At 48.0% G+C, this 26,027-nt stretch overlaps 1 protein-coding gene across 1 annotated transcript; it reads left to right on the top strand.

Annotated features, from left to right (window-relative positions):
* The first annotated feature begins 1,000 nt into the window (after window positions 1–1,000).
* Window positions 1,001–21,871, top strand: LOC120398493 (neuropeptide FF receptor 1-like). The gene is made up of 5 exons (XM_039525964.1): window positions 1,001–1,053; window positions 9,019–9,091; window positions 13,701–14,033; window positions 18,606–18,705; window positions 20,680–21,871. Exons 3-5 carry the CDS (start codon window positions 13,724–13,726, stop codon window positions 21,563–21,565), a joined length of 1,296 nt encoding a protein of 431 aa, XP_039381898.1. The 5' UTR covers window positions 1,001–1,053; window positions 9,019–9,091; window positions 13,701–13,723; the 3' UTR covers window positions 21,566–21,871.
* The last annotated feature ends 4,156 nt before the right edge of the window (window positions 21,872–26,027 follow it).

Here is a 26,027-nt window from a genome sequence, read left to right as displayed (position 1 = left end):
TAACTTTTCCTTATCCACTTTCTCAACATCACTCATGATTTTATATACCTCTATCATAGTTAAAAGCAGTCTTCTCTTCTCCAAACTGAAGAGTCCTAGCCTCTTTAATCTTTCTCAATGTTCAGTTGTAAACCCCTAATCATTTTAGTTGCTCTTTTCTGAACCTTTTCTAGTGTTCAGAGTTAGGAACATTTCAGAGTTATGAACAACCTCCAGTCCCGAGGAGGATACTGTTTGTAACTCTGAGGTTCTACTGTATTTTCTAGCAGGGCCCTAGGCTACTGGGATAATACAGTTGGGTTAATCTTCCCCTGGAGCTGCAGCATTTTTTGGACACTGTGGGCCTGAGTCTCCCTGTGCCTTGTGCAGTCATTTACACCAGTGCAAAGTCCATGCAAAATGCTACGGTAGAGTTTACACTCACCTTGCACTGGTCTCAGTGACAATACAAGGTGCAGAGATATAGAGAATCAGGTCCTAGAAATGTCAGTGATGACTCTCAAAACAAATCAGACCTTCCTGGGGAAGCATCAGGGCCAGGTGTTTAAGATGGAGACCAGTGAGTCAGGCCATCTAGATTCTGCTCAATGCGCTGCCATAACCTTTCTCTGTTACCCCGGGCAAGTCATTGCCCTGTCCAGAGCCCCAGTTACCCGAGTGGTAGTATGGCGGTAATGGTACCTGGCGGGGGCTGAGAGAACTGCGTGTGAGGTGCTCTGTCCTCTGCTGATGTTGGGTGCCTTGGAAATGCCAATAAATAATAACACAGTAAAATGGTCTGGCATTTCAGCTATCCTACAGGAACACCTTTGTAGGAGGATGTTTAGTATTTAGCACCTATGTTTATAACCATTTTGAAAACCTGTAGGATTTAGGCAGCATTGAAATATGATCGGATTAATTATTATTTACTGCAATCTTTTTATGAGGGAGCTTCAGCACTAGAGGAGCTGGCTGCACATTTCAGATTACAGACAGAAAAACATCAAGAAAACAATGACTCAAATCCAAATGACTTAAAGAATGGAGTGAGCTCTCCCTCACCAGCACGGGGTGAGGAATGAAATAACTGTAATTAGCCACCTTAGCAACAGGCTGGCTAGCAAAACGTAAAACTAACTTCCCTTTGTTAGTGGGTACAGTTAAATGAACTAAGGCACTGTCATGCAATCATGGCTCTTGCAGTCTCGTTTCCATCATATAGGAGAGTGAAAATGCACGAGGGTGAACATCAAGTGCATACATCGGGTCGGATTCCCCCCGTATTGTGGTAGCACCCGGGGCCCCTGTCATGGATCAGGGCCCCATTGTGCCAGGCGCTGCACAAACACAGAGCAAAGGGACGTTCTCTCCCACAAAGAGCTTGCCATCTAAGTGTAAGAGTGTGGCCATCGGGAGCAAACAACAAACAAAGGGGGCACAAAGTGCCACTGAGCTGGTACCAGTCAGCACGACAAGCACCAGCTGCCTGTCCATTGCCCAGCTTTTTGTAGGGTCCATGCTGGAGAAGGATTCTAAGGAGGGAGTTAAAGGAGGACAAGGAGGTGGCTTTGCAGCTAGCCTGCCTTGCACCTGGGGCTTGCCCCACAGGTAGGCGTTTTCACCTGTGCATAGTGTGCACAAACCAGAATGGGAGCATTTACACCCAGTCTGCACAAGGGCAAAGGGCTGCAACATGGTGTCGGGCAATGGAGCATAGCACCCTTGTGTCATTATTAATATCTGTGAAAAGCAAAGGTAAAACATTCCCACAGAAGCATGGGAGCATTTTACACCCATTTTGCACAGGCCCAAGGTGATAGGCTGTGAGGAATCACGCCCATTCTTAATGCAAATCTCACATTGGTGGGGAAGTAGCAACCTGCAGGCAGGGGTTTGCTTCGTGTGCCAGAAGAATGTGTGTCAGTTCTTTCCCAGTTAATCCCAAACTGAAGCCACAGCCGTGACCCCCAAGAGACATGGTTAAAGCCCTTGGATTCGGGGCATGTTTGCTCCTCACATGCAGAAAATCAGGTTTTGTAAAGGAGAAATAGCCATTTTTATTTCTATCCACTTTCCTGCTCCCCACAAGGACATTACCCTCTGTGGCACCCAGGCCATACAGATGGGGTGTAGCGACCCCTGTCCAAGAACCTGCCCAAGATTCTGGGAACCAGCTGAGCCCAGCGATGAAGGCCAAACCCTGATACTGTGGGAGTCAGTGACAGAATGTGCCTGGACTGGGACAGATTTGGAGTCTGAAGGCTTACACAGGGCTCATGGGCCTCAAGCAGACTTTTGCACCAGGCTGCATTTCATCCTTGGTGATTTAAGGCATACCACGTCCTGCTCACTACCAATGGCATTCTGAGTCTGCTGGAAAATACAACTGAGCCCAGCTCCGGTCAGTCACATGTAGATACCTACTCCACTAATACCAATTAGCCACAAACAGCACCTGCCAGCCTGATGCCTCCCTGCCTGGTCTCCTGCACCTCCCAGGCACCACACGTCTCCTCGGAATCAGCTTTGCATTCATCTCACAAACACACCTGAGTGCAAACCTCAGTCCCTGGGCAGCACATAGTAAAGCAAGCAGGGGCAGTGTGGTTTGGTGCAGCTATGCAGACTGAGGGTCACGGTGCTGCAGAGTTGGGGGATTCCCTCCCACCCCCCTTTTACATTCTTTATTTGTGGTAGCACCTGTTACGTGATAGGCCTTTCCCAACCTTTCCCTAGACACTTTGGTTCTAGGAACAAATTGTTTATTGTAAAGCCTCTTGATAACCATGGTTTAAAGCAACCATTACCAACCCATGACAGGGGAACCATGATGGTTCAGTGCTTGGGGTTTGGTTTGGAGAAGCACCAAAGACTGCAGTGCTCACTGTTCCCCTGAACTATGATAGTGCTCTATCCCTCTCTCTCTCTCTGTGTGTGACACGCACACACACACATATACAACCTTGGGCAAATCACTTAATCTATCTGTGCCTCAGTTCCCCTCCTGTAAAATAGGGGTGATAATCCTTCAATTCTCTCAGTCTTGTCTATTTAGACTGTGAGTCATTTGGGGGCAGGGACTGTCTCTCACTAAGTATATATACAGCAAGCTAGCACAATGGGGTCTGATCTCAGCTAGGACCACTACCGGCGTTACAAATTCCAGTAACATCTAATGAGAACAGACCTCACATATAAATAACGCCAGCTGTCCTGCCACACACAGCATAGAATCGATGTAAAGATCAGGACAGCAGAGGCATAGAGTACAGGGTGGGAGTAGGGAAGGAATAAAGATGACATGGTTAGATAGGAGGCTAGTATATTCTGTCTTGCAGGAAGAGGGCCCTTGGGCAAGAAGCAGTTAGAGCAAGTGACTCTAGCAATCCACAGGCATCAGGCTGAGAGTAACTGCTGCCAGACTCCAAGCATCTGGCTGGTCTCAGACCCGCCTACACTGAAGGCTGTGCGGATATGCTCTGTGATCTCGTAGCCCATCGCTGGCACGCAGATCTCAGCTGAACATTAATTATGAACCTGACAAACTGACGGTGTTGCCAATGGTCTAAGTGAAAAATCCCAGGACACCAGGGTGATTTGCATTTGCGATGCAGTATGCGGATGAGCTCTTTCATTATTTAGGGCTTCCTTTGGTTTCTGGATCCTTTAGCACAAGCTCTCCCTGCTTTGAAAAATGGCAATTATGCACTTACTTTATAAAAGCATTGGCATTAGCTACCCATGGCTCAGACCCCAGATTAGACATGGCGAGGGATGTGCGTGTTCAATAGCATTTCATGTGGATTGGGGGCATGTGTAAAGAGGGCAGAATCCAGCCTAACTGTGTATTCTGTGTGTGTGAATGGCAGTTGAGTGGTCCACTCACAGGACTAGGCTGTAGGAACTCCTGAGTTCTAATCCTGACTCTGAATGACCCTTTGTAACTCTGGGCAACCCACTTAACCATTTATTGCCTCAGTTTCCCCATCTGTAAAATGCCGATTTTACAAGGACATATGAAGGTTACTAGGTTAGTTCAGGTTTGTGCCATGTATTATCATTATACATACGGCAAGATTTTCAAAACTGCTTAGCACCCAGCAGCTCCCATTGTTCCCACTAGGGGTGTGTGTGTCTGTCAGGGGAGCTCTCTATTGTTCTCAGGCTGCTGGATGCTGATCAATTTTGAAAGTCAGGCCCATTATTTTTACCATGTTGATGGTCAGTATATTTTCAGAATGAAGTATACCAGAGTCAGCTCTGAGCTGGTTATGGATTGATATTACTAAGACAATTGGTTTGGTAAGATTCAAGAAAGATGTGGACACAGATGAATAAGAATAGCACAGAATCATAGAACTGTAGGGCTGAAAGGGACCTTGAGAAGTCATCAAGTCCACCCCACTGTGCTGAGGCAGGACCAAGTAAACCCAGACCATCCCTGACAGCTGTTTGTCCAACCTGTTCTTAAACGTCACCAGTGACAGGGATTCCACAACCTCCCTTGAAAGCCTGTTCCAGAGCTTAACTGTCCTTAGAGTTAGAAAGTTTTTCCTAATATCAAACTTCAATTTCCCTTGCTGCAGATTAAGCCCATTACTTCTTGTCCGACCTTCAGTGGACATGGAGAACAATTGATCATTGTCCTCTGTATAACAACAACCCTTAACATATTTGAAGACGGTTACCAGGTCCCCTCTGTTTTCTTTTCTCAAGACTAAACATGCTCAGTTTTTTAACCTTTCCTCACAAGTCAGGTTTTCTAAATCTTATATCATTGTTGTTGCTCTTCTATGGGCTCTCTCCAATTTATCCACATCTTTCCTAAAGTGTGGTGCCCAGAATTGGACACAGTATTCCAGTGGAGGCCTCACCAGCACCAATTACCTCTTGTGTCCTATATATGAGACTCCTGGTAATAAACCCTAGAATATCAACCTTTTTTCCAACTGCATCACATTGTTGATTCATCTTCCATTTGTCTTCCACTATAATCCTCAGACCCTCTTCAGCAGTACGACCACCCAGCCAAGTATCTCCCACTTTGTAGTTTTGCATTTGATTTTTCCTTCCTTCCCTCCTTCACACTTATCTTTATTGAATTTCCTCTTTTTGCATTTAAACCAATTCTCTAATTTGCCAAAGTCATTCAACTCCTGTCCTCCAAAGTGCTTGCAACCCCTCCCATTTTGGGGTCATCTGCAAATTTTACTCCATTAGCCAAGTCATTAATGAAAATATTGAATAGTACCGGACCCAGGACAGGCCCTTGTGAGACCTCACTAGAGGCACTTCCAGTTTGCCAGCAAACCATTGATAACTGCTCTTTGACCATGTGTTTTCAACCACTTGTGCACCCACTTTATAGTAATTTAATCTAGACCACTTTTCCCTGGTTTGCTTATGAGAATATCATATGGCATTGTGTCAAAAGCCTTACCAAAATCAAGGTATCTCATATTTATGACTTTCCCCCCATCCACTCGGCCAGTAACCCTGTCAAAGAAGGAAATAAGGTTGGTTTGACGTGATTTGCTCTTGACAAATCCATGCTGGCTATTCCTTATAACCCTATTATCCTCTAGGTGCTTATACATTGATTGTTTAATGATTTGTTTCAGTATCTTTCCAGGTACTGAAGTTAGGCTGACTGGTCTACAGTTCCCCAGATCCTCTTTGTTCCCCTTTTTAGAGAGATGTACTGTGTTTTCCCTTCTCCCAATCCCCTGGGACCTCAGCTGTCCTCCAGCAGTTCTCAAAGATTCTAACGGTTCTGAGTTTGTTCCATAAGTACTCCAGATGACTTTCATCAGGCCCTGCCAACTTCAATACATCTAACTTATCTAAATATTCTTAAACCTGTTCTTTCCCCTAGTTTGGCTTGCATTTCTTTTGCCTTGTTTTTAATATGAATTGCGTTTAGTATCTGGTCACCATTAACCTTTTTAGTGACGACTGAAGCAAAATAGGCACTGACTATCTCAGCCCTCTTCATATCATCAGTCATTGTCTCCCCTTCCTGGCTAAGTAGAGGACCTCTTGTCTTGCTCTCGCTTCTAATGTATAAAGAGCCTCTTACTGCATTTTATGTCCCTTCCTATACATGACTCATTTTCTGCCTTGGCAGTTTTGATTGTGTCCATAGAAGCTTGTGCTCTTTTTCAGGCTCCTCCTTAGCAATTCATGCATGTTTATACTTTTTGTAGGAGTCCCTTTTGCTTTTCAGGTCATTAAAAAGCTCCAGATGGAGCCATATTGGCTTTTGACTAGTCTTCCTGTCTTTCCTTTGCATTGGGACGGTTTGCAGTTGTGCCTTTAATATGGTCTCCTTGAGAAACTGTTGGTTCTCCTGAACTGCTTTATGCCTTAGAGTTTCTTCCCATGGGATCCTGCATGCCAGTTCTCCGAATCTGTTAAAGTCAGCTTTTCCCAGTCCCATGTCCTGCCTGCTGCTGCTCACTCCCCTTCTCTTTAGAAGCATGACATCTCTCTCATTTCAGGCTCTAGACACAGCGCCGCGCGCAGCGCGGCGCGGCGGCGCGTGGGCGCCTGGCATTTGGCTCGGTGGAGGCGCGCCCGCCGCATGCCCGCGTCCACGGAGGAGCGGAGCGAGGCGGCTGCGGCACTGCCGCGGCGCCGCGGCCCCCGCTGAGCCCCCGCTCTGCGCGACCGCTCAGCGGCCGCGCAGCGCAGGCCGCTCCGTCCGCGCCGCTGCGCCCTCCCGCGCCGGGCGCAGCCGCAGCCGCGCTGAGCCACACGGGACCATTGTCCGCCGCTCCGCTGCTTGGGGCAGCGTCATTTCCTTAGAAGCATGACATCTCTCATTTCACAGTCACTTTCACCCAAACTGCCTTCCACCTTCAGATTCACTACCAATTCCTCCCCATTGGTCTGAATCAGGTCTAAAAGGGCTGCCCCCTGCTTATTTCCTTCACTATCTGATACAAGAAGTTGCCTCCAATAAATGCCAAGAATTTATGGGACATTTTGTATTGTGCAATATTACTTTCCCAACAGATGTCTGGGTAGTTAAAGTCCCCCCATTATTACCAGGTCTTGTGTTTTGGTTATTTCTGCTATTTGTTCTACAAATGCCTCATCTACCTCCTCTTCTTAATTTGGTGGCCTATAGTAGACTCCTAACAGGATGTCACCCTTGCGTTTCCCTATTTTATCTTTACCCAGAGACTTTAAACTGGTCTGCCTCTCACCCTTTTCTGGACCTCAGAACAAGTGTATATAGTCTTGACCTATAATGCAATACCACCTCCCTCTTTTCCCTGCCTGTCCTTCCTGAATAAGCCAGACCCCTCTATATCTATATTATAGTCACGAGATTTATCCCACCCAGTCTCTGGGATGCCAGTTAAGTCATAATTTATCTTATTGTACTAACACTTCCAGTTCTTCCGGTTTATTCATCATACTTCTTGCATTTGTTTATAGACAAATAACTCTCTCTAGCCTAGATATTTCACTTCAGTATATAGGCTTCTGTTGTTAAAACAGCCAGGAGAAAAATGAGTGTTGTGCCTAACCTGCCTCAGATTTATCTGCTAAATTTCATTCCAGTATATACTGAGGTTAAGAGGACAGGTCTGGCTGTAATTTCCCCTGGGAAATGCTCATATGACCAGCCAAAGCATTAGCGTGCCTTGCCAAGGATGGCAGAACCTAATTAAATAACACTCATTGGTATGATTGTCCTAAGTTCTGCTCCCTTACTTCACTTCAACCTAAGTCCATAAATGACTCCACTGCAAGGGACAGAAGGCTGAGTGCAAAACTATGCAGAGACTCAGAGGTAGGAAGGAAAGGAAACCTTTAAGTGTTTTTGTTTTCTTGGTATATATTCTAGAGGACTTTGAATGTGTACATTTTAAATGTGCCTTTTCCCCATCCCAGTTGCCTCCACTGAGCCTGCATTCCTCTTCAGCACGTTCCTGGTGGAAGGAACTTTCCGAGCTGCACGTCCCAATTTGTGTGAATGATACAGTTGCACCTTCCCAGGCTCAATTAGCATCCAACATCAGAGTGAACAACATGCTGTGACTCTATGTGCTAGACAAGCTCAAGGATGCTGTGAAGCTATGCAACACTTAAACAAACAACATTTAATGTACAGCAGATTTCAATCCAAAGCTAATGCTGTTGAAACACTCTGTGGGGTTGCGGGGGGGAGGGGGCGGGAGAAGAGGAGGAAACATCAGGGGCACTTGCATTTATCAGGGGGTGAAAATACTGGACTTGCACCTTGCACAAGCTGCAGAGAGCTGTTTGGCCCATCATCAATCATAAGCTTGATGAGCTCATTCATTCAGTGCAGGGGGCTGGGAGACAAGGGTTTTGCTTTCTACTGGGCAAGGCATTTTTCTGTGCCCCGGTTCCCGCTCTGTACATTAGGGGATAATACTTACCTCCCCATGGGGCTACGGCATTCGATGAGTGTCTGTAAAGCGCTTTGAGAGGCTGGGATGAAGAGGCAGGCAAGGGGTTGTTATTCAAAAGAATAATTACATCCCCACACTTTCCATGCATGCCAAAATAAACATGTCAGCACGATCGAGCCAGGATTGAGCTTTCTAACCCACTGTGATTCCATGCGATGCTTCGATTTAAACCAGCTTGCCTCTTTAAGGGGGACATTTAAAAAACATGTGGTTATACCAAAAGATTTGAACAAGTGCAGAGTGAGAAGGAATGGGTTCTTTAAGGAGGAGGAGGGAGAAGAGATAGAGTGACAGAGAGACTCACACCAAGAGGTCCTTCCAACTGGTCTCTTTGCATTTTGAAGCCTTTTCAGTGACATCACTGTTCTTGTCTTTATAATAAAGGGGACCTAGGAGTCTGCATTCAGTCTGAGCTCAGGCAGATAAGCATATTAGAAACAACTGCACCTCCCATCTATCACCACAGAACAGGCTTGCATTTTATTTCCACCAGGGATTGAGGGGTTAAGCTTAGATAATTTAGAGATCAGACCTGTCTTCCTTTTTCTTTTTTTACCGGCCATTCTTCTTGTCCTGGAAATATAAGATTTTAAATGGGAAGTTGGTAGCTTCTTCTGCCAGCCTGAAAGGAGGATTCCATCAACTCCTAGAGGACACAGGTAAGAAACTAAATAATTCCTGATATTCTGCAGAGCTGCCCTATGGAGAAGTGGTGCTATTCTCCTGGCAGCTGAAACAGATGCAAAATCGGTCTCCCCCCCCAATATAAAAAATGATGAAGAAATAGATATTGTAGGTATTTTATGTTTCCCAGTAAGTGAGGGGTCATTGATCAACAAAGCAGAAAGAGACTCAGTGAAAGAATTTGCACTAATAACTTCTCAGAATCAGAACAAACCCCTCCCTGGATCAGACAAAAACATGCCCTAAATGTTGGAACTTTGAAAGCTCTATCAGATGAACATGATCTATTTCTACTTCCTTCAGGGTCCAAATCAATTCACTGGAGCACCCGGTTAACTACAGGGCTCTGTATCATTCAGCCTGTGCATAGAATTAGAGCATGAGTGTAGGTGCTTGCTGTGTGAGCGGAGCTATAGCCTTAGATGTGGAAGGAGTCTAAGGAGACAAGGGAACTGCTTGTATTCTTGTACAGCTGAATAGGGCTCTGAAGGATGTGACAATGACCGCTCTGTGTTTATCGATTCGGCTTATAGCAGCAGAACATTTTTACTCCAGGTGGTTGAGTGAGAATAGATAACTGTCTGCATGTCTTGATCTCCAGACCACCTGTAATCTTATTCTTTGGTGCCGATGGTAGCGGTTCTGTTCCCAACGGGAGGGAAATGTGTGCACGCGGGAGATACTTCAAAAAGAGGTGCAACTTGGACAGCCTAGATGAACTCCTGAGTGCCCTGGAACAAGGCATAAGGAGGAGCCAGTCGCATGAAGGGGAAGAGGCTCCTGTCTGGTTGGCTTTGCCCTGCAGAGTGGGGTGTGTGCCATTCCCCGGGGGAAAGCATTGTAGCTCCAGAGAGGGGGAGAGAATTACATGCTGCCAGACAGTGGGGGTCAGACTGGGATGGTCCACGCCAGGAATTCAGCCATTTGGATGAGGTGTTGGGCAGACAATTCTTAGCATGTGGGCAGCACCAGGATGGCCAAGAAAGTTAAAGATCAATGGCCTGATCATGCCGGGCCTTCTGCACAAGGGTGTGTGTGCATTGGGGGGAGAGGGGGAGGGTAAGGACTATCACACGCTCTGTGCCTGGCCTGCATTAGGGTCACATGAATTGGGGCCCTGGCATGCAGGGATGCTTCCCTGGGAGTAACTGGATAGCGAGTGGGCAAGCGGGCGAAGCCCTGGTTCCCCGTGGGGCCCATGGGAGCTGGCTGGCTGCACGGGGACTATGCCGCACCTGTAAAAGGCTCTCACTGCCAGCGCCCCGGTGGGCACAGGAGGGGATGATGGGAGTCATTGTGCCACAGAGGAAGCTCTCTGAGTACCAGGCTCCTTGTGCATCCCCACTCACCCTTCCTCGGAGCTGTGCCTGAAAGTGTGACCCTGCCCTCGGCTTTTAGGGGTGGCTGGGGGAGGGAGTTTGGACAGGGCTTAGAGCAAGTGTCTGGAAATCTCCCCGGAGTGAGCTGACAGCACCCGACAGCCCAGAACCCACCCTTCATCCAGCCAAAGCTTTCAGGGCTTTCTCTCAGCCCAGAACTGCCGTCTGGTGCCCCTCCATAGGATGCTCATAGAATTCCCACTGTAACACAGTGCTTTGCTCAGGGACAACTCAGCTGGCGAATAAGAGACAGAGATGAAAAAGGCCTATTATGTCCCATGTAGCCCATCTCCTGTAAGGGGGGTAGGGGCAGGAGTCCAGTTTGTATTTTCACTGGATGCAAACTTTGTAGAAAATCTCATTCAAACGCATGCAGGCATCTTTCCATCCATCCACCACAGAGATACTGGGCTGGAAGAGACCTCACGAGGTCATCGAGTCCAGCCCCCTGCCCTTGGCAGGACCAGATGGACCTAGCCCATCCCTGACAGGTGTTTGTCCAGGCTGTTCTTACAAACCTCCAATGATGGTGATCCCACCCCCCGCCCCTTGGGAGCCTGTTCCAGATCTTAACTACCCTGAGAGTTAGAAAGTTTTTCCTATTATCTAACCTCAGTCTCCCTTGCTGCAGATTAAGCCCATTACTTCTTGCCCTCCCCTCAGTGCACATGGAGAACAATTGATCACCATCCTCTTTATAATAACCTCTGATATATTTGGGGACTGTTATCAGCCCCCCACCCCCACCCTGCTTTCTCTTCTCTAGACTCAACATTCCCAATTCTTTCAACCTTTCCTCATAGATCAGGGTTTCTAAAGCTTTTATCATTTTTGTTACTATCCTCTGGACTCTGTCCAGTTTGTTCACATCTTTCCTAAAGTGGGGTACCCAGAACTGGACAGAGTCCTCCAGCTTGGCCTCACCAGTGCCAAGTACACTGGGATAATTACCTCCCATGTCTTACACACAGGAGCAATGGGACTCCACTCTTGTTAATACAGCCCCCAAATTGACTCCTTCTGCATGAGAGGCACTCTAACTCCCCAAATGTTTTCCGCAGTACTGCTGCCCAGCTCCTTATTCCTCTTTTTGTAGCTGCGCATTTGATTTTTCCTTCCTAAGTGCAGTACTTTGCACTTGTTGTTATTGAATTTCATCTTATTGATTTTAGACCCATTCTTCAATTTATCAAAATCTTTTTGAATTCAAATCCTCCTCCAACATGCTTGCAATCCCTCCCATCTTGGAGTCATCTGCAAATTTTATAAGCCTACGCTCCACTCCGTCATCTAAGCCATTAATGAAAATATTGAATAGCACCGGATCCCGGACAGATCCCTGTGGGACATTACTTGAGAAGTCCTCCCACCTAGTGTGACAAAAACCTACTCCTTTCAACCAGATGTGCACCCACCTTATAGAAACTAAATCTAGACCGTATTTCCCTGATTTGCTTATGAGAACGTCCTGTGGAACTGGGTCAAAATCAAGATAAACACAGATACTCCTTCCCCCCACCCACTAGGCTGGCTACCCTGTGAAAGATGGAAAGTAGGTTGGTTTGACGTGATTTCCTCTTGACAAATCCCTGTTGGCTATTCCTTATAACTCTGTTCTCCTCTATGTTTGAACAAACAATGATTGTTTAATAATTTGTTCCTGTATCTATCTAGCTTCCCTATCTATCTAGATTGCAAGCTCTTTGGGTCAGGGGCTGTCAGTGCCTAGTGCAATGGAGCTCTGATCACTGTTTGAGGCTGTTATGCGCAATACAAAAAATCTCTCCCTAGCTACTTACCTCTTCTGTAAATCATCTCTCACTGTAGTATCGAGGCACTCTCTCTTTTGATGAAGGACCAGAGCAGGATGCTTGCGTTCCTTTCTTCACTACATGCCCATTATTATAAGTCCTTTGCTCTTTAACATGCAGTGGCAATAAAAGTGGGACAAGCCATGGAGAAAGGATGGGCCAGGCCATATCTGTAGCCTGAACCTGAACGTCCACACAGCAATTTTATAGCTCTGCGGCCCGAGCCCAAGTCAGCTGACCCAGGCCAGCCTCAGCTCTGCTGCATGTCTTTTATTGCAGTGGAGGCATGCCCAGGGGCGGCTCTAGGCACCAGCACGCCAAGCGCGTGCCTGGGGCGGCAAGCCAGGGGGGGCGCTCTGCAGGTTAGCGCGAGGGCGGCAGGCAGGTTGCCTTCAGCGGCATGCCTGCGGAGGGTCTGCTGGTCCCGCGGCTTCGGCGGACCTCCCGCAGGTGTGCCGCCAAATCCGCGGGACCGGGGACCTCCCGCAAGCAAGCCGCCGAAGGCAGCCTGCCTGCTATGCTTGGGGTGGCAAAATACCTAGAGCCCTTATTAGCGACCCCAAAACCAAAGCCCTTTGCTCCTTCAGAGCTCAACTGCCCCTGCTGCTCCATCCCCTCACGGGGGCCTCATTGCTGTCTGCTTTGCAAAAGATATTGTGCTGTTGAGAGTCTAACTCTCTCCCTTGTTGAGCAATGTGCATCCGCGGATAAGTCAGGCACTGAGAGCCAATTTGCATGCAAATCTCCTTTAGGGAAGAGAACCACTCGAAATGCAAGGGATGGAATTAGTCTGAAAACAGAAGGGGAGATCCTGAGCTGCTGTAGATGGTCAGAGCTGTATTGGCTTAGTGGAGCTCTGGCAATTCACACCAGCTGAGGATCGGTCTTATTGTGGCACCTGCTCATTAAAAGCCATAATAATTACACAGCAGAACTATGCCACCCACTCCTGTGGTGTCATTGTGCTCACCCTCATTATGTACATAAACTAATTACACAAATGCAATAATGGAATGCCAATTACACAGATGACTTTTCTGCTGGGTGGATTTTCCCTTCAGCCTTGCCTCTCCCATTAATGTTCTGCCTATGATTTAATAAGTTGTTTACTTCACTTGACACATTCCAAGCTGGTTTGTACATATCTGGGGAAATTGTCTTGTACAAATATTCCTTCTCTCATTTCTCTATCTTTCACCGCTCCACCTATACCCATTTCTGCATCTATCTCCAGGGCCATCTATCTATCTCTGCACATGCCTATCTCAGTCTCTATATCTGCACCATTCCGATACCCATTGTTTCTGAGTGTCTTGTCACAAACCTTCTTCCAACTTGAAACTTCTGTTGTCAAAACACTGAAATTCCCATAATTCTCCTATGGTCTTTCACAGCTGAGCAAAATCCTTGCCAGGCCATGGATGGCCCCGGGATGGAGTCAGAAGGCAGAATCAACAAGACGATCTCTTCTTTAATGAGCCATAAAAGGAACTTGACATATTTGCCCTACTACCAGCACTCCCCACCTGTTGCCGCTATCTATATAATCTCCTACTTGTTTATTTTCGCCTTGTGCATGGTTGGGAACAGTCTGGTTTGCTTCATTGTGCTGAAGAACAGCCGGATGAGAACAGTCACCAACCTCTTTATCCTCAACCTAGCCATCAGTGACCTGCTGGTTGGGATTTTTTGTGTGCCCACCACACTCGTGGACAATTTAATCACAGGTAAGGAGAGAGGGTGACACTGAGTGCTCTCTGTGCTGGCCAGACCCCCAGCACTGTCCCATCTACAAGAGTTAATGGGAAGAGAGGCACTGCTGAGAGCTCTGAGCATGAGATTGACGCAATCCCAGATTTCTCTGCGTTCTCAGGCACATAACTCCACTGCTCTGGGCCATTTACATAGGCACCTGCCTCAGAGAGGAGGTGTCAGCTAATACTTATTAATTCCTTTGAAGAAGGAAATTGACTAATAAATACTAAGAGTAAGGAACCCACTAAGACCTAAAGCAGCCTTAGGAACACAGGCAATGCAGCTCCACTGGGAGCATCCAAAGGTGTAAACACCTGAGCGAGACAGGGATCATTTAAGGTTGTACGAGTGCTGCAAATCTAGCCAACATTTGCAAACCTGGATGCCTCGTGGCAGACTTCTAAATAAATGCTGCCTCGTTTGCAAAGGGGCCGAGGGCCTGTAGTTCCCACTGACTTCCATGGGATCAGCAGCTGCTCAGAACCTTTGAAAAATCAGCCCACTTGCTCTGCTCCATGCTGTTGGCAAGATGAGGCGAATTGTGCAGGGCATTTTGTGTGTGCCACAGGCTTGATCCAAAGCCCGCTGATGTCAAATGTTGGCTCCAGCGACCTCTGGATCAGCTCCTTGGTTCCTAAGGGAAGTTGTGGGGCTGCTGCACATGGTAGAATGGGTCAAGAGAGTCTCTTCTTGCATTCCTGAGCTGGCCCGGTGACGGCTGGGCCCGTCCCCAGGCCAGGACTCTCCACAGGGATCAGTACTGTTACCTCAGGCTTCATTAAGTGTCTGCTGAGCACAGCAGCTCCCTCCCCTCTAGAGCACACGGGGTTGTTCTCCTGTGCTGCCTAGGCCTGGGTAGGGGTGAATGGCTAAGCGCTTCCTGCTCTGGCCCAGGAGCAACTTGGAATAATGCCCTTGCCGGAGGGGTCAGGCAGGAGGCAGCTGGCATCTGTGTGGTCTCGGGCTTGGAGCCTGGAAAAAACAATGACTTTGTCTAACACATTGAAGCTTCCATGGTTGCTGGCACCCAAAGTCCTTGGAGGGTTAAGTATACTGGGATGCTAAATGGGCCACAGAAATGCATCTCATTTTCTTTAACTGGTAAGTGAATTCTCTGCTCACTGGAGTGAGGGGCTGCCAGTGCTGCCAGGTGCAGGGAGAGGAAATACTGTATAAACTTCCCACACACATCTCTGCCAAGAGACACCAGTCCAGACCTGCTGTGCCTCCTGCCAGCCCAGTGACCCTGGCAGCTCTGCCAGTGAAAACTCTCTGCTACTGCAAGTCCAGAGCTCCCACACAGCCCTGCTAAGTCACATCAATCCTGACCCACAGGGCTTGCTGCTCCAGTTCTGGGCTTCCAGACAACTGCTTTGACAATGCCTTTAATATCTGTCCTGCAGCTCCCCTCACACAGCTCTGCCAGTGCCCTTCGATCCTAACCTGCAGCACCCATGATTGGCCAGGACTGCACCCTATCGCTTCCCAGATCTGCCAACTGTTCTCAGTTGGACATTTCATATACAAATATAAGATACTAATTTGTCTGAAAAAAGAATGAGGAGTCCTTGTGGCACTTAAGGCCTGGTCTACACTACGCGTTTAAACTGAATTTAGCAGCATTAAACCGATTTAACCCTGCACCCATCCACACAACGAGGCCCTTTATATCGATATAAAGGGCTCTTTAAACCGATTTCTGTACTCCTCCCCGACGAGAGGAGTAGCGCTGAAATCGGTATTACCATATCGGATTAGGGTTAGTGTGGCCGCAAATCGACGGTATTGGCCTCCGGGTGGTATCCCACAGTGCATCATTGTGACCGCTCTGGAAAGCAATCTGAACTCGGATGCACTGGCCAGGTAGACAGGAAAAGCCCCGCGAACTTTTGAATTTCATTTCCTGTTTGCCCAGCATGGAGCTCTGATCGGCACGGGTGGCGATGCAGTCCCAAATCCAAAAAGAGCTCCAGCATGGACCGTACGGGAGATACTGGATCTGATCGCTGTATGGGGTGACAAATCTGTTCTATCAGAGCTCCGTTACAGAAGACGAAATGACAAAGTATTTGGAAAAATCTCCAGGCTATGATAGACAGAGGCCACAGCAGGGACTCAGCACAGTGCTGCGTAAGAAGCGTAACGGAAAGCCAAAGAATCAAATGGACGCTCATGGAGGGAGGAAGGGGGTACTGAGGACTCCAGCTATCCCACAGTCCCCGCAGTCTCCGAAAAGCATTTGCATTCTTGGCTGAGCTCCAAATGCCTGAAGGTCAGAAACATTTTCCCAGGTGTTTCAGGGTGTATGTTGTCAATTTACACCCTTCCCCGCCCCCGAAAGAAAAGGGAAAAAAATCGTTTCTCGCCTTTTTTCAATGTCACCCTATGTCTACTGCATGCCGCTGGTAGATGGGGTGCTGCAGCGCTGAACACCAGCATCCCCTTCCTGGTGGCAGACGGTGCAAAATGACTGTTGGCTGGCCTCGGTGACAGGGGCGGCTCTAGGATTTCTGCCGCCCGAAGCAGGGCGGCACGCCGCGGGGGGCGCTCTGCCGGTTGCCGGTCCCACGGCGCCTGTGGACCTCTCGCAGACGTGCCTGCGGATGCTCCACCGGAGCCGTGGGACCAGCGGCCCCTCCGCAGGCACGTCTGCGGGAAGTCCACCGGCGCCGCGGGACCAGCGGACCTTCCACAGGCATGCCTGCTGCCCTCCCGCGGGATGCCGCCCCAAGCGCATGCTTGGCGTGCTGGGGTCTGGAGCCGGCCCTGCTCGGTGAGGTTGGCTGGGGGCACCTGGGTAAAAATGGGAATGACTCCTGGTCATTCCCGGAAGATGGTACAAAGGCTTGGTAACAGTCCTCATCATAGCAGCTGGAGGCTGAGCTCCATCAGCCCCCCCCCCCCCTTTCATGTCTAAAGAAAAGATTCTGTACTGCCTGGACTATCATAGCAGCGGAAGGCTGCCTCCTCCTCATTTTATCTCACTAAAAGTCAGTGTTTCTTATTCCTGCATTCTTTATTACTGCATCACACAATTGGGGGGACACTGCCACGGTAGCCCAGGAAGGGTGTGGGAGGAAGGAAGCAACAGGTGGGGTTGTTGCAGGGGCACCCCCTAGAATGGCATGCAGCTTATCATTTCTGTGGGATCTCTGGGGCTCTGACACGGAGCGGCTGTGCTCTCTGGTTCTCTAGTACACTTGCCCCATATTCTAGGCAGGACTGACTCTATTTTTAGACAAAACATAAAGAAGGGAATGACCCAGGGAGTCATTCCCATTTTTGTCCATGCGCCCCCGGCCGACCTCAGCGAGGCCAGCGAGGAGCACCCATGACAGCAGCAGACGGTACAAAAGGATTGATAACAGTCATTGCCAACTTTCCAAATGCAAACGGTGCAAAATGACTGATAACCATCATCTCATCGCCAATTTACAATGGCAGATGGTGCAATAGGGATGGTAATCATCTCTGCTACCTTGCAAAGGCAAATGAATGCTGCTGTGTAGCACTGCAGTACCGCCTCTGTCAGCAGCATCCAGTAGACATACGGTGACAGTGACAAAAGGCAAAACAGGCTCCATGGTTGTCATGCTATGGCGTCTGCCAGGGCAATCCAGGTGAAAAAGGGCGCGAAATGATTGTCTGCCATTGCTTTCACGGAGGAAGGATTGAGTGACGACATTTACCCAGAATCACCCGCGACACTGTTTTTGCCCCATCATGCATTGGGATCTCAACCCAGAATTCCAATGGGCATGGGAGACTGTGGGAACTATGGGATAGCTACGGGATAGCTACCCACAGTGCAACGCTCCGGAAATCGATGCTAGCCTCGGTACATGTACGCACACCACCGAATTAATGTGCTTAGTGTGGCTGCATGCACTCGACTTTATACAATCTGTTTTAAAAAAAACGGTTTCTGTAAAATCGGAATAATCCCGTAGTGTAGACATACCCTTAGAGACTAGGTTTTTTTTCTCCTGCTGATAATAGACCACCTTAATTGATTAGTCTCGTTATGGTTGGTATGGCAACACTCATTTTTTCATGTTCTCTGTGTATATATATCTTCCTACTGTATTTTCCACTGCATGCATCCGATGAAGAGGGTTATAGCCCATGAAAGCTTATGCCCAAATAAATTTGTTAGTCTCTAAGGTGCCACAAGGCCTCCTCATTCTTTTTGCTGATACAGACTAACACGGCTACCACTCTGTAACTTGTCTGAGTTCCTGTAGTGAGACCATTGCTGCTTTGACAGAGAAGAGCTGCTAAGGATGATATCACCCCCAACAGCTTCTCTGCAGAGTAGGAGCTTAATGTGCAAGCTGCCTGGACTCTTTTCAGCTGCAGCCCGCAATTAGTGTTGTATTGGGCCACAACATCCTCTCTCAATCTCTCTATCATGTGATCTCCCCTGGGGAAAGCAAATTGCGTTTCATGGTGCAGCAACTGAGTTGAAACTGCACCTCTTGGGTTTGACGAGTTTCTGCTTCCCCCGGACTGACACTGACCCGTGTCTGATTGTTTTCTGCTAGGCTGGCCCTTCAGCAATGGAATCTGCAAGATGAGTGGGCTGGTTCAGGGCATGTCTGTGTCCTCGTCTGTTTTCACGCTGGTGGCGATTGCTGTGGACAGGTGAGAAGAGGCTGCATGAGGGAAAGTGGAGCTGCAGCTGCATAAAAGGATGCTCACTCTCCCCCCCGCCCCCGACTTTAAATAAAGAAAATCTGGTGCCAACTGCCAGGTTCAAAGCCCAGGGCTCTGAACCCCCTTCCGACTCTCATTAAGATCAATGGGGAAAGAGAGATTGGAGCAGGCTCTTTATCCACAGTGCCCGCAGTATCTGGTGCGGCCACGCCACCTTCCCCACACTGCCCTGCCAAGGTGCTGAGGGGGAACCTTGCGCGGTGCGAGCATTTGGCCCTTAGGCCGGATCGACATCACAGAACTTTTGCTTGCATAGCTCTGTTGGTCAGGGGTGAGATTTGTGGCCAACAGAGGTGTGCTGGCAAAAGCCAGGGTGGTGGGGGTGGAGGCAGGCATGAGCTAGACCAGAGGTTGGCAACCTTTCAGAAGTGCTGTGCTGAGTCTTCATTTATTCACTCTAATTTAAGGTTTTGCGTGCCAGTAATACATTTTAACATTTTTAGAAGGTCTCTTTCTAGAAGTCTATAATATATAACTAAACTATTGTTGTATGTAAAGTAAATAAGGTTTTAAAATGTTTAAGAAGGTTCATTTAAAATTAAATTAAAATGCAGAGCCCCCCAGAGTGGTGGCCAGGACCCGAGCAGTGTGAGTGCCACTGAAAATCAGCTCACGTGCCGCCTTCGGCACGCGTGCCATAGGTTGCCTACCCCTGAGCCAGACAGTAGCATCTAAAGCGCAGCTCTGGTGTACGCTGTGTCCACACTGGGAGTGCTTGGCTGCTATAGCACATCAGCAGAGCAGGACTGGCCAAGCCTTCCAAGGGCAGGCCTGCCCTTAGGTGCTATGCTGCCAGTCCAGGCCAGTTCTGCTGGTGGCTTTTGCCTAGTGGATGCCTGCCCACATGCAAGCCCCAAGCGCCTTCCACACAATGGGCCCTGAGCAGCCATCAGCTAGAACTTGCTAGCACGAGGGGCAGGACAGAGCTGTGTGCTGCTGGGGCTGCTCCTCTTCCCTTTATCAGTCCCTGAGCCATCCAGTTCTAATGCGAGGCTTTTCATGTCTGAAATTTGTGACGCTACGCTGAGCGTGAACGGCTTCAAAGGCTGATATTTTTGCAAGACAACTAAGTTTAATTAAAAACTTCATTACTTGGAGAACAGTTATGGAACTGCTGAATTAATAACTCCAAAATTGTTTCAAGTAAGGAACAGCCAGAATCAAAAGGTTATTTCCACTCCCATACGTTTTAATCATTCAGAGCTGTGTGCCTCCTCACAGCCATTCACATCAGCACAATGTGGCAAAGGCAGACAATTACCTCAATCAAATGCTGGCTTCCTTGTTTTGCAATCTTATGCTGCAGGTTAACTGGGGGAGTTTGACTTTATGAGTGAACCTGCAAACTCCAGATAAGATGGAATGGAAGAGTAGGCCACTGGTTCTACCTTCCCGCTTCTGGGCACAAGCCAGCCTCAAACTGATAAGAGTTAGGAAGAAAATGGTCCTCTGAGCAGGTGATTCCATAAATGCCTGTTGCAGGTTTTTTTTACCCTTCCTCCTTCGGCAGCTGGTACTGGCCCCCGTCAGAGGTGAGACACTGGGCAAGAGGGACTCCTGATCTGAGCTAATCTGGCAACCCCTCTGTCCTAAGAAAAAAAGTTATTTTTAGAGCTGGTTGAACGTTTTCCTCTGAAAGGGGAATGGTGCTGGAAGGTGGTGGGGTGGTGTGTTTTTGTTTTGTTTTTTTAATGATGGAAAATGGATTTTTTGATCAAACAGAAATTCATGAAAAATATCCATTTTTGTCAAAAAGTGGTTGGGTTTCCCTGGCCCAAGGTAATCATGCACCACGTCCCAGGAGAACCCGGTACTGCTTTGTGCTTAGACTCCTTTTGGGTCTTGCCCTGTGGAAGTTTCTCTCAGTAGAACTCACCTACCCGTGTGTTGGTTTTGCATCAGGTTCCGCTGCATCATTTACCCCTTTAAATCGAAGCTCAGTCTGCTCAAGGCCCTGAACACCATCGCGGTCATCTGGGTCCTGGCCATCACCATCATGTGCCCTTCTGCTGTCATGCTCACAGTGGTGCAGATTGAGGATCACTACATGGTGTACAATGACAACCAGAGCCTGGCTTACCCCTTGTATTCCTGCTACGAGGCCTGGCCCAACAGCGAGATGCGCAAGGTGTACACCACTATCCTTTTTGCCCACATTTACGTGGCCCCGTTGACCCTCATCATGGTCATGTACGGTAGGATTGGCGTCAAACTCTACAGGTCATCGGGCCCGGTGAGCAAGCACAGGGTGGAGAACCAGGAGTGCTGCAGTGCTGCTGTCTCCAGGCGGAAGGTCAAGGTAATCAAGATGCTCATTCTGGTGGCCCTGCTCTTCATGCTTTCCTGGCTGCCCCTGTGGACGCTGATGCTGTTCACAGACTACACCAAGCTGGATGACGACCAGATCGACCTGCTGACGGGCTACATCTTCCCCTCTGCGCACTGGCTGGCCTTCTCCAACAGCAGCGTCAATCCCATCATCTATGGCTACTTCAATGAGAACTTCAAGCGGGGCTTCCAGGCAGCCTTCAAGTTCCAAGTTTGCTCGGAAGAGATAGGGCATCACGGGGCCTATTCGGAGAAGGTAATGGGCAGCACCAGTGGCTTCAGCGCTCGCAACAAGATCTTCACGGACAGGGAATCCTCTGACTCCGTCTGCCTCAAGAACCTGCATGCCAAAGCCCCCTGCCCCTTGCAGAATGGACAGGCCCAGAAACAGGGACTTCACCTGCAGGATATTGATAAAATCACCCCTCTGAACAAAGTCTGCAAAGCATGGGATGAGTGAGACGGCTGGCGAGATGGGAATACTGTCTCTTTCCATTTGCAAACTTCACTTTTATTTGTTATGGTGATGCGTGTGCAGTGAGGAGTATTTTCCCCTCAGGCCTGGTACCTAGCTATTCATGTTCTGTTTTGTAAATGCAAAATGAATCGCATGGAGCTGCTGTTCAATATTCCTACTGATGCACAAATATCTGTCAATCGCTTTCAGTGTATAGTTGAGGCTAGCTGTCATATAAAATGTCTATGTATTAAAGCTACAACTCCATGCAGAGTTTCCTTGGCTTGCAATCAGAATGTGATTCTTTTGGGGGTGGAAAAATGTGTTTCACAGGGTCAGGATTCAGTTTTGCATTAAAAAAAAACTATGAGTATTTGTTCTCTTGTGTTAGCAAACTGCTGCCTGTCAAGCTCCTACTGCTGTTGGGCCGCCCCATCTGTTATATGTGCGGAAGAGAATCCTAAAGCTGATAAGGCAGCCGAAGTGTCTCTCTCTGGATGCTCTTGCAAGGTTCCAAGGTCAGTACTTCAGTACACAAGCTAAACTATTCCAGTAGCTCTGCAGTGTAAGACAAGAAATCGCAGCTGTATCCAGGGAGAGTGACACAATAAACACTCCACACTTTTGTTACTAAGAGCACTTTAAAACTGAAAGGATTAAAACAACAACAACAACAACAAAAACACCATCTAGGCCCCAATCCAGCACTTAAGCAGATGTTTATCTTCAAGCATGGGAGTAGGCAGGTTCCTGATGCTTTTCACGATTCCTGCTCCTTGACCCTGTCTAGACTAGAAATATGCACTGGTTTAACTAAACAGATTAAAAAATAATCTAATTCAACTAATACAAACCCTTAATATAGATACACTTAAGGCAATTTAACCTTTATTTAAACAGGTTCAGCTGAGTCAGTATGTTACAGTGAAATTAAACTGGTTTAGCACGTCTGGATTAGGGATTTTCCCCAGTATAATGGATCAATTTTCTGATTGATTTAGTTCAACCAGTGCACTCATCTAGTACGGACTAGGCCTTTGTTACTGCTTGGCATTTTGCTCAGCAAAAATTCCTCCTGTGAACACGACGAACTACTGAAACAACGGAATAGCAGACATCACCAAAGACCGTCGGCCAAATTCTGTTCATTTACACTTGTGTCAATCTAGAGTAATACCATTATCTCAGGGCAGCTATTCCAGATTCACATTGCTGTGTCGGAGAAGAAAGCTTACCCCATCATCTCCCCAGCTGCCAGGGGCTGCTTGGGGACAATGCAGAACTGCATGTCCCCTAAGGGCACTGCCATTTCAGAGCCCCTCAGCCGAGCTTGTGATGTGCAATACACAGTGTGCCTGTTCCAGTGATTGGCCCTTGGAGATTTCACTGGCAACACCTCCTGAGCAGGCAGTCAGCCACACAGGTCTGCTAGAACATGAGTCTATTATGCTCTTTGATACATCTGTACCCATTCTTTGAATGCAGATTAGCTCATGCAAATTGTACAAACAATAGCCTAACCATTTCCTGTTAGTTACAAAGCCCGTGCTAAATCAGCTCATGTCTATTCATAATCACATTGCTGGAAAATCGTGAGCACTGTGAATCAGTGACTTTTCCTCATGCCCGTGTCTTGCTCCTGCGATACACAGGGAAATTCATGACAGTGTTTTAACGGGGTCTGTGCCATTTCTCTGGATTTCTGGGATTTGCGGCAATGAGAAATGAGAAGGTATCAAAGGGGTAGCCGTGTTAGTCTGGCTCTGTAAAAGCAGCAAAGAGTCCTGTAGCACCTTATAGACTAACAGACGTATTGGAGCATGAGCTTTCATGGGTGAATACCTGATGCATCCGACAAAGTGGGTATTCACCCACGAAAGCTCATGCTCCAATATGTCTGTTAGTCTATAAGGTGCCACAGGACTCTTTGCTGCTTTTACAGAAATGAGAAAGACTCCAAAGAACAAAGGGAATTAGAGGCAGACGCAGAAAGACCTGAACATAAGGAGGACAGTCTAAAATGAACTGCCAAACTAGTGCAGTGCCCCAGCACTAAGTTAATTTAGCAGGGAATCTCAATATTTAAATGCAGAAAACTAGATCCTAGATGCCAACAGAGATTCCTGCCCTTATGCGTTAAAGGCCAAAAGGGACCATTGCATTTTGCCCCAACATGAGTGGTGACCATTTCACAGGCTAATGGGAGCTTTCCAGAACACCGACCCACCCCATTCCCATCTTTGCAGCATCCTCCTTTTCCAGGAGAAAATGAATCCTGCACCAAAGAGCGGCCTTGAAAACAATGTGTCCTGAATTGGCTTTAGGCCAATTCCACCAATTCCCCCAAATCGGGCCCCGCGCCTAAGAGGGCCCCGCGCCCAGTGGCAGGGGCGGTGGGGGTGTGTGTGTGTGGAAGTGGCCGAGAATCCCTTCCCTGGCTAGAGGCTCCTTTTAAATTTTTACTCACCCAGCAGCGCTTTGGGTCTTCAGTGGCACTTCGGCAGCGGGTCCTTCACTCACTCCGGGTCTTCGGCAGCACTTTGGTGGCAGGTCCTTCAGTGCCGCCGAAGACCCGGAGTGAGTGAAGGACCTGCCGCCGAAGACTAGGAGCGCCGCCCGGTGAGTACAAGCCCCCCGTGGTTTTTTTACATTTCTTTTTTAGTCATCCCTGCCAGGGCCCCATCGAAACTGTTCGAATTGGGCCCCACACTTGCTAAAGCCGGCCCTGCTGAACCACATGATCACACCGTAAGACATCAGGTTGGATTAGCTTTCCCCACTCAGGCCAGAGGCGTCAGGGAAGGGGAGCCCAGGAAAACCCTCTCCATGGCTGTTGCTAATGAAATGGTCAGAATCAGGTGTATTTTGTGCAAGCCTTGAGGCCATCTGTTTCTGTTACAGGGACTCCCCTGGCTGCTCCATCATACCAAACATGGCTGCTGACAGATTATTGATTCAGGGAGGATGTTGTTTTTCATCTGCAATCCAGTAAATTAAACTTGAAGCTTAATCCTCATTTGTCCAGTCTCCTGGAAGAAAAGCTAAAGGCCCTATTCTCAATTGAATCCATCACCTGCATGTATAACTAGCTCTTTTGGCAGACAGAGCAACGAACAAAACACTCAGTTGTGCAGAGAGGGTGGTTCCTACATAAATCAGAGATCAATCCAATATGAAGGCTTCCACGCTCAGGCAATTAGTGCTGGATATATTGCTTGCTTTATCGACTCATCCGCAGGGGCTTTTAGAAACGCATTAATTAACACCTCTGAAATCACTTTGTCTACAGTGGCAAAAACTGTTGTTTTTCGGCATTGTTGCCAGCACATCGCATCAGAGAGTTATTCAATTAGTATGACAACCTCCCCCACCCCTTCCCCGGTGCTCTCATATGCCAAGAAGGGTTTGTTCCCTGGGAGGTTTCCTTCCACCTTCTTCCCAGTGAATGGAAATGCTGCCCTTTGTCAGTGGGATTTGGAGAACAACCCCATGGGTGATCCAAACCCAACTCCTCCAGCCCCCAGGGAATGGTTCTGTTCCTTATTCCCAGAGACTCCCCAATTACTGCTGGTGATTTATGTGTTTGGAGACAGACTGGGGCCGATTCTCACTCACACAAAGGCCCCTTCACGCTGCTCTGGCAAGGGAAAGGGGCCTTAAAGTGAGTGTAACTACGCTTATTAGCATAACTCAGACCCAGCTTGCTGGAGTGTCTGTCCAGCATGAGTTCAAGGGGCAATAATATTATAATAGCATGTAGGAATCCCAGCTGAGATTGGGGGCCCCTCTGTGCTGGGGCCTGTACAAATGCATAGTAAGAGACCATCTCTGCCCCCAAGAGCTCATGGGTCTGAATTAGCAAGACAGAGGAGGGTGGGTGCAGAGATATATCCTGCCCATTTTACAGAGGGAGAATTGAATCACAGAGAGATGAAGTGACTTGCCTGAGGTCACACAGAAAGTCAGTGGCAGAGCAGTGAATTTAACTGAGATCTCCTAAATTCTGTTCTATACCTAAGCCACAGGACCATCTTTCCTCCGTTAAGTACTATGTGCTGATTTCTCCTCCCTCAGAGCTCACCTGACATACCAGAACAATGAAGACCAATAACAATGAACATGTTTATAGACATTTCCATTTTCAAAGCACTACCCATAGACATTAACTCAGTAATCTGCACAATACCCTAGGGAGGTAGTGTTCTGGGGAAACTGAGGCACAGAGTGGCCAAGTAATAGACTGAATGGCACAGAAAGGCAGGATTAGAACTCATGACTAGACTACGCAAGGAAGAGTTACCATTAAAACAACTTCAGGAAAAGAATTAATTGAACATCTTTGTTAATAATTTAGCATCCTAGAAATCTGAGATGGGAAGTCCACCCAGCCTCCTTTCTAGTCAATGCAGGGCTCCCCCTATGGACTGTGTAGTACTGGAACAGCCGCTGGATTGTGAATAGGCCA

The sequence above is a fragment of the Mauremys reevesii genome, linkage group 2 (assembly GCF_016161935.1).
Source record: "Mauremys reevesii isolate NIE-2019 linkage group 2, ASM1616193v1, whole genome shotgun sequence".
NCBI classification, from domain to species: Eukaryota; Metazoa; Chordata; order Testudines; family Geoemydidae; genus Mauremys; species Mauremys reevesii.
The sequence above is the reverse complement of the archived record's forward strand: the minus strand, read 5'-3'. Positions and strand labels throughout refer to the sequence as shown.

Bases quoted from the DNA above. Each gene is read 5' to 3' on its own strand.
- LOC120398493 (XM_039525964.1), top strand. From the start codon at position 13,724: ATGGATGGCCCCGGGATGGAGTCAGAAGGCAGAATCAACAAGACGATC. The intron at 14,034-18,605 runs GTAAGGAGAGAG...GTTTTCTGCTAG, and splicing joins CGTGGACAATTTAATCACAG to GCTGGCCCTTCAGCAATGGA. The intron at 18,706-20,679 runs GTGAGAAGAGGC...GTTTTGCATCAG, and splicing joins GTGGCGATTGCTGTGGACAG to GTTCCGCTGCATCATTTACC.